Here is a 10,646-nt window from a genome sequence, read left to right on the forward strand (position 1 = left end):
ACTCAGCGGCCTCTACCATCAGTGTGTGAATGTGTATGAATGGATGAGTTAATACTGATGGACTCTTTACTCAGCAGCCTCTACCATCAGCGTGTGAATGGATGAGTTAATACTGATGGACTCTTTACTCAGCGGCCTCTACCATCAGTGTGTGAATGGATGAGTTAATACTGATGGACTCTTTACTCAGCGGCCTCTACCATCAGCGTGTGAATGTGTGTGAATGGATGAGTTAATACTGACGGACTCTTTACTCAGCGGCCTCTACCGTCAGCGTGTGAATGGATGAGTTAATACTGATGGACTCTTTACTCAGCGGCCTCTACCGTCAGCGTGTGAATGGATGAGTTAATACTGATGGACTCTTTACTCAGCGGCCTCTACCATCAGTGTGTGAATGTGTGTGAATGGATGAGTTAATACTGATGGACTCTTTACTCAGCAGCCTCTACCATCAGTGTGTGAATGTGTGTGAATGGATGAGTTAATACTGATGGACTCTTTACTCAGCGGCCTCTACCATCAGCGTGTGAATGGATGAGTTAATACTGACGGACTCTTTACTCAGCGGCCTCTACCGTCAGCGTGTGAATGGATGAGTTAATACTGACGGACTCTTTACTCAGCGGCCTCTACCATCAGCGTGTGAATGTGTATGAATGGATGAGTTAATACTGATGGACTCTTTACTCAGCGGCCTCTACCATCAGCGTGTGAATGGATGAGTTAATACTGACGGACTCTTTACTCAGCGGCCTCTACCATCAGCGTGTGAATGTGTATGAATGGATGAGTTAATACTGATGGACTCTTTACTCAGCGGCCTCTACCATCAGCGTGTGAATGGATGAGTTAATACTGACGGACTCTTTACTCAGCGGCCTCTACCATCAGTGTGTGAATGTGTGTGAATGGATGAGTTAATACTGACGGACTCTTTACTCAGCGGCCTCTACCATCAGCGTGTGAATGGATGAGTTAATACTGACGGACTCTTTCCTCAGCGGCCTCTACCGTCAGCGTGTGAATGGATGAGTTAATACTGACGGACTCTTCACTCAGCGGCCTCTACCGTCAGCGTGTGAATGGATGAGTTAATACTGACGGACTCTTTACTCAGCGGCCTCTACCGTCAGCGTGTGAATGGATGAGTTAATACTGATGGACTCTTTACTCAGCGGCCTCTACCATCAGTGTGTGAATGTGTGTGAATGGATGAGTTAATACTGACGGAGTCTTTACTCAGCGGCCTCTACCATCAGCGTGTGAATGTGTATGAATGGATGAGTTAATACTGATGGACTCTTTACTCAGCGGCCTCTACCATCAGTGTGTGAATGGATGAGTTAATACTGACGGACTCTTTACTCAGCGGCCTCTACCATCAGCGTGTGAATGTGTATGAATGGATGAGTTAATACTGATGGACTCTTTACTCAGCGGCCTCTACCATCAGTGTGTGAATGTGTATGAATGGATGAGTTAATACTGATGGACTCTTTACACAGCAGCCTCTACCATCAGTGTATGAATGGATGAGTTAATACTGATGGACTCTTTACTCAGCGGCCTCTACCATCAGCGTGTGAATGGATGAGTTAATACTGATGGACTCTTTACTCAGCGGCCTCTACCATCAGCGTGTGACTGGATGAGTTAATACTGATGGACTCTTTACTCAGCAGCCTCTACCATCAGCGTGTGAATGGATGAGTTAATACTGATGGACTCTTTACTCAGCGGCCTCTACCATCAGGGTGTTAATGGATAAGTTAATACTGACGGACTCTTAACTCAGCGGCCTCTACCATCAGCGTGTGAATGGATGCGTTAATACAGACGGACTCTTTACTCAGCGGCCTCTACCGTCAGCGTGTGAATGGATGAGTTAATACTGACGGACTCTTTACTCAGCGGCCTCTACCGTCAGCGTGTGAATGGATGAGTTAATACTGACGGACTCTTTACTCAGCGGCCTCTACCGTCAGCGTGTGAATGGATGAGTTAATACTGACGGACTCTTTACTCAGCGGCCTCTACCGTCAGCGTGTGAATGGATGAGTTAATACTGACGGACTCTTTACTCAGCGGCCTCTACCGTCAGCGTGTGAATGGATGAGTTAATACTGATGGACTCTTTACTCAGCGGCCTCTACCATCAGTGTGTGAATGTGTATGAATGGATGAGTTAATACTGATGGACTCTTTACTCAGCAGCCTCTACCATCAGCGTGTGAATGGATGAGTTAATACTGATGGACTCTTTACTCAGCGGCCTCTACCATCAGTGTGTGAATGGATGAGTTAATACTGATGGACTCTTTACTCAGCGGCCTCTACCATCAGCGTGTGAATGTGTGTGAATGGATGAGTTAATACTGACGGACTCTTTACTCAGCGGCCTCTACCATCAGCGTGTGAATGGATGAGTTAATACTGACGGACTCTTTACTCAGCGGCCTCTACCGTCAGCGTGTGAATGGATGAGTTAATACTGACGGACTCTTTACTCAGCGGCCTCTACCATCAGCGTGTGAATGTGTATGAATGGATGAGTTAATACTGATGGACTCTTTACTCAGCGGCCTCTACCATCAGCGTGTGAATGGATGAGTTAATACTGACGGACTCTTTACTCAGCGGCCTCTACCATCAGCGTGTGAATGTGTATGAATGGATGAGTTAATACTGATGGACTCTTTACTCAGCGGCCTCTACCATCAGCGTGTGAATGGATGAGTTAATACTGACGGACTCTTTACTCAGCGGCCTCTACCATCAGCGTGTGAATGTGTATGAATGGATGAGTTAATACTGATGGACTCTTTACTCAGCGGCCTCTACCATCAGTGTGTGACTGGATGAGTTAATACTGATGGACTCTTTACTCAGCAGCCTCTACCATCAGCGTGTGAATGGATGAGTTAATACTGATGGACTCTTTACTCAGCGGCCTCTACCATCAGTGTGTGAATGGATAAGTTAATACTGATGGACTCTTAACTCAGCGGCCTCTACCGTCAGCGTGTGAATGTGTATGAATGGATGAGTTAATACTGATGGACTCTTTACTCAGCGGCCTCTACCATCAGTGTGTGAATGTGTATGAATGGATGAGTTAATACTGATGGACTCTTTACACAGCGGCCTCTACCATCAGTGTGTGAATGGATGAGTTAATACTGATGGACTCTTTACACAGCGGCCTCTACCATCAGTGTGTGAATGGATGAGTTAATACTGATGGACTCTTTACACAGCGGCCTCTACCATCAGTGTGTGAATGGATGAGTTAATACTGATGGACTCTTTACACAGCGGCCTCTACCATCAGTGTGTGAATGGATGAGTTAATACTGATGGACTCTTTACACAGCGGCCTCTACCATCAGTGTGTGAATGGATGAGTTAATACTGATGGACTCTTTACACAGCGGCCTCTACCATCAGTGTGTGAATGGATGAGTTAATACTGATGGACTCTTTACTCAGCGGCCTCTACCATCAGTGTGTGAATGGATGAGTTTATACTGATGAACTCTTTACTCAGCAGCCTCTACCATCAGCGTGTGAATGGATGAGTTAATACTGACGGACTCTTTACTCAGCGGCCTCTACCATCAGTGTGTGAATGTGTATGAATGGATGAGTTAATACTGACGGACTCTTTACTCAGCGGCCTCTACCATCAGTGTGTGAATGTGTGTGAATGGATGAGTTAATACTGACGGACTCTTTACTCAGCGGCCTCTACCATCAGCGTGTGAATGGATGAGTTAATACTGACGGACTCTTTCCTCAGCGGCCTCTACCGTCAGCGTGTGAATGGATGAGTTAATACTGACGGACTCTTCACTCAGCGGCCTCTACCGTCAGCGTGTGAATGGATGAGTTAATACTGACGGACTCTTTACTCAGCGGCCTCTACCGTCAGCGTGTGAATGGATGAGTTAATACTGATGGACTCTTTACTCAGCGGCCTCTACCATCAGTGTGTGAATGTGTGTGAATGGATGAGTTAATACTGACGGAGTCTTTACTCAGCGGCCTCTACCATCAGCGTGTGAATGTGTATGAATGGATGAGTTAATACTGATGGACTCTTTACTCAGCGGCCTCTACCATCAGTGTGTGAATGGATGAGTTAATACTGACGGACTCTTTACTCAGCGGCCTCTACCATCAGCGTGTGAATGTGTATGAATGGATGAGTTAATACTGATGGACTCTTTACTCAGCGGCCTCTACCATCAGTGTGTGAATGTGTATGAATGGATGAGTTAATACTGATGGACTCTTTACACAGCAGCCTCTACCATCAGTGTATGAATGGATGAGTTAATACTGATGGACTCTTTACTCAGCGGCCTCTACCATCAGCGTGTGAATGGATGAGTTAATACTGATGGACTCTTTACTCAGCGGCCTCTACCATCAGTGTGTGACTGGATGAGTTAATACTGATGGACTCTTTACTCAGCAGCCTCTACCATCAGCGTGTGAATGGATGAGTTAATACTGATGGACTCTTTACTCAGCGGCCTCTACCATCAGTGTGTTAATGGATAAGTTAATACTGATGGACTCTTAACTCAGCGGCCTCTACCGTCAGCGTGTGAATGGATGCGTTAATACAGACGGACTCTTTACTCAGCGGCCTCTACCGTCAGCGTGTGAATGGATGAGTTAATACTGACGGACTCTTTACTCAGCGGCCTCTACCGTCAGCGTGTGAATGGATGAGTTAATACTGACGGACTCTTTACTCAGCGGCCTCTACCGTCAGCGTGTGAATGGATGAGTTAATACTGATGGACTCTTTACTCAGCGGCCTCTACCATCAGTGTGTGAATGTGTATGAATGGATGAGTTAATACTGATGGACTCTTTACTCAGCAGCCTCTACCATCAGCGTGTGAATGGATGAGTTAATACTGATGGACTCTTTACTCAGCGGCCTCTACCATCAGTGTGTGAATGGATGAGTTAATACTGATGGACTCTTTACTCAGCGGCCTCTACCATCAGCGTGTGAATGTGTGTGAATGGATTAGTTAATACTGACGGACTCTTTACTCAGCGGCCTCTACCGTCAGCGTGTGAATGGATGAGTTAATACTGACGGACTCTTTACTCAGCGGCCTCTACCGTCAGCGTGTGAATGGATGAGTTAATACTGACGGACTCTTTACTCAGCGGCCTCTACCATCAGCGTGTGAATGGATGAGTTAATACTGATGGACTCTTTACTCAGCGGCCTCTACCATCAGTGTGTGACTGGATGAGTTAATACTGATGGACTCTTTACTCAGCAGCCTCTACCATCAGCGTGTGAATGGATGAGTTAATACTGATGGACTCTTTACTCAGCGGCCTCTACCATCAGTGTGTGAATGGATGAGTTAATACTGATGGACTCTTTACTCAGCGGCCTCTACCATCAGCGTGTGAATGTGTGTGAATGGATGAGTTAATACTGACGGACTCTTTACTCAGCGGCCTCTACCATCAGTGTGTGAATGTGTATGAATGGATGAGTTAATACTGATGGACTCTTTACTCAGCGGCCTCTACCATCAGTGTATGAATGGATGAGTTAATACTGACGGACTCTTTACTCAGCAGCCTCTACCATCAGTGTGTGAATGGATGAGTTAATACTGACGGACTCTTTACTCAGCAGCCTCTACCATCAGTGTGTGAATGGATGAGTTTATACTGATGAACTCTTTACTCAGCAGCCTCTACCATCAGTGTGTGAATGGATGAGTTAATACTGACGGACTCTTTACTCAGCGGCCTCTACCATCAGTGTGTGAATGTGTATGAATGGATGAGTTAATACTGACGGACTCTTTACTCAGCAGCCTCTACCATCAGTGTGTGAATGTGTGTGAATGGATGAGTTAATACTGATGGACTCTTTACACAGCAGCCTCTACCATCAGTGTGTGAATGGATGAGTTAATACTGATGGACTCTTTACTCAGCAGCCTCTACCATCAGTGTGTGAATGGATGAGTTAATACTGATGGACTCTTTACTCAGCAGCCTCTACCATCAGTGTGTGAATGTGTGTGAATGGATGAGTTAATACTGATGGACTCTTTACACAGCAGCCTCTACCATCAGTGTGTGAATGGATGAGTTAATACTGATGGACTCTTTACACAGCAGCCTCTACCATCAGTGTGTGAATGGATGAGTTAATACTGATGGACTCTTTACACAGCAGCCTCTACCATCAGTGTGTGAATGGATGAGTTAATACTGATGGACTCTTTACTCAGCAGCCTCTACCATCAGCGTGTGAATGTGTAAAAGTGCTTTGAGTAGTCAGAAGACTAGAAAATAAATAAACAAGCTGAAGTCCATTTACTAATAAAAGTGTGTGAGGTTTGGCCTCATGGTGGCGCTGCAGCAGACTCAGGACGTCATTGAACAGGGACACGTGTTTTCAGAGATTTATTTTAGTCTTGTTACGATACAGAGTTTGTTATTCAGAGTTCAGAGGCAGCAGAGAAAGGTCACTTTGGTACAGAGACAAAGATCAAAAACTAAACTGTGAGTCGGTGTTTTTACTTTTTCCTGCAACGAAAACAAAACTGACAACAATGAAAAAATGACTGGAATCAAAGAGAGAGAGAAAGAGGGGCGAGAGACAAAGAGAGAGAGAGAAAGAGGGGCGAGAGACGGAGAGAGGGAGAGAAAGAGGGGCAAGAGACGGAGAGAGAGAGGGAGAGAGAGAAAGAGGTGAGAGACGAAGAGAGAGACAAAGAGAGAGACAGAGAGAGAGAAAGAGAGAGACAGAGAGAGAGAAAGAGAGACAGAAAGAGAGAGAGAGACAGAGAGAGAGAGCGAGACAGAGAGAGAGAGACAGAGAGAGAGAGAGAGAAAGAGAGACAGAAAGAGAGAGAGAGAGGGGCAAGAGGCGGAGAGAGAGACGGAGAGAGAGACAGAGAGAGAGAGAAAGAGAGACAGAAAGAGAGCGAGAGAGGGGCGAGAGACAGAGACAGAGAGAGAGAAAGAGAGACAGAAAGAGAGCGAGAGAGGGGCGAGAGACAGAGACAGAGAGAGCGAAAGAGAGACAGAAAGAGAGAAAGAGAGACAGAAAGAGAGACAGAGAGTTTGTGGTGAGGAGATTTTGTTTCTGTTGTCTCCTGAATTTTCAGATTTCTGGGCGTTCTTCTTCCCTTTGAGACATCGGTGGTCCTGTTTCTGGTCTTTTCTTCCTCTGTAGTTTTAAAACTCATCTTTTCAATACCTAAGGTTGCAGCTTCATTCATTTCAGACCTTAATGAATCACGACGCTGACAGCCCTCGTCTATACGAGTGAAGGTCAGGTCCAGGTCTCGACCTCTAACGGGTCTTTAAGGCACAGAGAGACTGAAACATCAGTGAAGAGAATAAACAAGACATTCAGTAGAAAGACGGTCCACCACCTGAGAGGAGGACAGGTGTGACCAGTTTCTTCAGATCAAGATTAAATTCATTATAAATGAAGTGAAATGTTTTTTAAAAGCCTCCAGTCGTGTCCATGCTTCAGATGGCGGCCTGAGATAAAAAGGTCATGGCGGTTCTAGTCCAGCGGGCTTTGGAAGATGAGTCTGACGCAGCCCGCCTCCTCGCTCAGCAGCTGGACGCAGAACGGGCAGGCGGCGTGGAACGTGTGCGTGCCGTGCGGGAACGGGATCTGACTCCAGAACGCCACCGTCTTCTCCGAGCAGACGTGCCCGCAGGGGACGAAGGCGTGCGTGGGTGGCTCTGCGTCCACGTAGACGCCCGCCTCACAGCCCAGCCACAGCGGCACGTACGGGCCCCTCGCTCTGCACATGGGGCACTCTCTCTCCCTACACTCCCGCCTCCACCTCTGGGTTGCGGCGGCCCCCCCCAGCCATGGTATCCGTGCACGTGCCCGCAGCGGAGGTAAGCCCACGGCCGCTTCTCGTCCAGCACGTCTCTGCGGCTGAGGCTGGGGAAGGCGAGCGTGTTGAAGCCCACGGGACACTGCGGCCGCCCGGCGTTAAGCTCCCGCCGCAGCGCCTCCAGGTGTTGGACGGTGGGAGTGTGCGAGAGGCCTTCAGCCGTCCTCCACAGCAGCGTGGCGCCGCAGAGGTCGATGAGCGAGCCGTCCACCAGCTCGTTCGACTCACAGTCCACCTGAGGACGAGACAGACGCTCAATTTAGAATTCATCAAAGGAAAACAAACTGACAGCAGCATTCTGAGCATGTGAGAGGTAATACCTCTCCCTACCAGCAGGGGGCGGCGGCCTGATATCTGTCACACAAACCATGATGAGAGAAAATGTCACTTCCTTTTCTCTTCCTGTGCCCTGATTGGCTGGCTGATCAGAGTGATGTCACACCCCGACTGATCGCCAACGATTCACCCCTGACAAGCCCCGCCCCCCCACTGATCGGCCCTCGCTTTAGACTTTAAGGATGCTCACCATAGAATCGGAGTAAACAGAACTCCTTTGTTTCAGTCAATAACACTACGTTTCCATGATGCAGTGGGTCACCTACCATCTTCCCCCTCTGCTGAGATGATCTGGTTTCCCTCAGCGTGAAGACGTTCCCGCAGACGGAGATTTCCCTCCACAGACCGGGTTTGGAGTCCTGGTTGAAGCCGTGGCGTGGGTGCATCACCAGGACGCCATTCGTGGTCAGTCCATCCATCTGACCGTCTTTCATCCTCCACTTAGCGGCCTTCTCCTGAGAACACATCATGAATGTTTAATAATAACAACAGCTCCATGACCGCCGCCGGCGTCGACCTCGGACATCGAGGGGGGTTTTGGAGCAGCGTACCCCGAGGAAGATGTTGCTGGAGGAGTCGAAGCCAGCGGCGTAGATGCGTGCGAAGTGCGGCGGGTTTCTTTGACAGATGATGCGGCAGGCGAAGCGCGAGATGGTGCTCTGAAGCACCTGAGCGTCTGCCTGGTTCTGACCCCCGGGCGCCGTGTCCGTCACCACAAAGTCAATGGGAGTCTCAGTGGATCGACCGACCTGTAACCAAAGAGCAGATTCATGTTTAAGTCTTAAACACCAGATACAGACGCAGACCGGAGACAAAAACCAGGATGTGGACGCTGACCTGGAACATGTCGGTGTTGAGGTCGTGCGTGTACTCCACCACCACGGTCTGAGCCCGGGACAGCGTGTAGGAGATACTGTGCTGCTCCTTGTTGCTGATAGCCTTCAGAGAAACACAGGAGAGAAGCTCAGCTCGTGTTCAAACTGTCCCCCCCCCCCCCCCCCCCCCCCGACTCCCGCTCTGCCCAGGTGAAGCTTCTGATTTTAAAGGTGACATATCCTCCTCCTCTTCTTCAGTGTAAAGAAGTCTCAGAGCTCCTCAAAACATGTGTGTGAAGTTTCTTGTTCTAAATCCACTCTGATCCTGTATTTGATCATGTCTATAAACCCCTCTATTTCAGCCCTGCTCAGAACAGGCTGTTTCTGTAGCTTTAAATATGTAAATGAGCTGTGTCTGACCACGCCCCCTCTCTGGAAGGGCTTGGGTATCTCTGTCTTTCTCGCTCCATGTCCTATTGTTTACGGTGAGAAGGCAGACTCAGAGGGCAGAACAAACACCTAGCTGTGGGAGTGTCACCCACCTGGGGGAGGGGCTACTGCCCTTTGTGATGTCATGAAGGGAAAATCTCCAAACGGCCTGTTTGAGCACACATTTTCTGAAAAGTGGAGCAGGCAGAAGACGGAGAGGATGGACTTTTCTCATCATTGGGGGGTTTGTAGACGGACTAGAGACACATGTTAGAGTTAGAGGAACATGGAGAAGAGGATTTTAAATATGAGACCTTTAAACTCTAGTTTGCACTTATCTATGTTCTTCGGTCATACTGAAGAATAATAATAAAAGAAACTCTTTAGATGTCTCTCTGCGTTGTCAGTGTTGAACTCCGACCTCAAACAGGATAAGTTCACTCGTCCTCGTGCTGTCAAACAGAGACGGGCTAACTGGCGGCTCTGCAGGGAGCGCTCACCTTTGCAGCCTGAGGCGTGCAGGACGAGTGGACGGTGCTCGGCTTCACCCCGTTGGCTTTGTTCCTACGACACAGAGCGAAGCAACTTTTCCTCCGTCCCTTGTCCCCGTTGGGCAGAGCGCCGTTACACTGAGCAACAAAAAACAAGACAATCACACGAGATGGAAAATATCTCATCATCACAGAGTTTCTTCTTCTTTCTCCTCAGTTCTACTTTCATTACAACACTGATCAACACCCCCCGGGGACGGACCGCGGCGCCCGTTGGAGCATCGACTGTAGTGGGACACGTAAACATAACGTTAGCATTAGAATGTTAGCATAACGTGTTTTTCCTGATCATTTCTTTCACATGTTTATTCAAAGACAGGAAGTGACCACGCTGTGAGTCCAGATTGAAAAGCAGGACGCTGTGGCGTTTATCCAGCCGACCAATCAGGACGCCTTTTATGACAACTGAACCTGAACTCTATGAAACATCGTTTATCCTCTGCGTGTTAAACGCTGCTGGACCGAGGTTATCTCCAGACGCAGACCGCCGCCACGCTCAGGTCAAACAAACACAGCAGGTCATTCTTTCTCTGGATAATGCTGACTTCCTGCGTTTCAGAGAAAGTGATGGCGACCCTCTGACCCCGCGG

The 10,646-nt window shown here is 48.2% G+C and overlaps 1 protein-coding gene across 1 annotated transcript; it reads right to left on the bottom strand.

Annotated features, from left to right (window-relative positions):
• Positions 1-6,450: 6,450 nt before the first annotated feature.
• On the bottom strand, positions 6,451-10,640 carry LOC109979798 (E3 ubiquitin-protein ligase pellino homolog 1). The gene is given in 7 exon segments (XM_065960591.1): positions 6,451-7,858; positions 7,860-7,889; positions 7,891-8,160; positions 8,528-8,716; positions 8,813-9,010; positions 9,099-9,200; positions 10,006-10,640. Coding segments are annotated over 7 exon segments (1,248 nt in total). The 5' UTR covers positions 10,186-10,640; the 3' UTR covers positions 6,451-7,579.
• Between the last annotated feature and the right edge of the window lie 6 nt (positions 10,641-10,646).

The sequence above is a fragment of the Labrus bergylta genome, chromosome 1 (assembly GCF_963930695.1).
Source record: "Labrus bergylta chromosome 1, fLabBer1.1, whole genome shotgun sequence".
In the NCBI taxonomy this organism is placed as follows: Eukaryota; Metazoa; Chordata; class Actinopteri; order Labriformes; family Labridae; genus Labrus; species Labrus bergylta.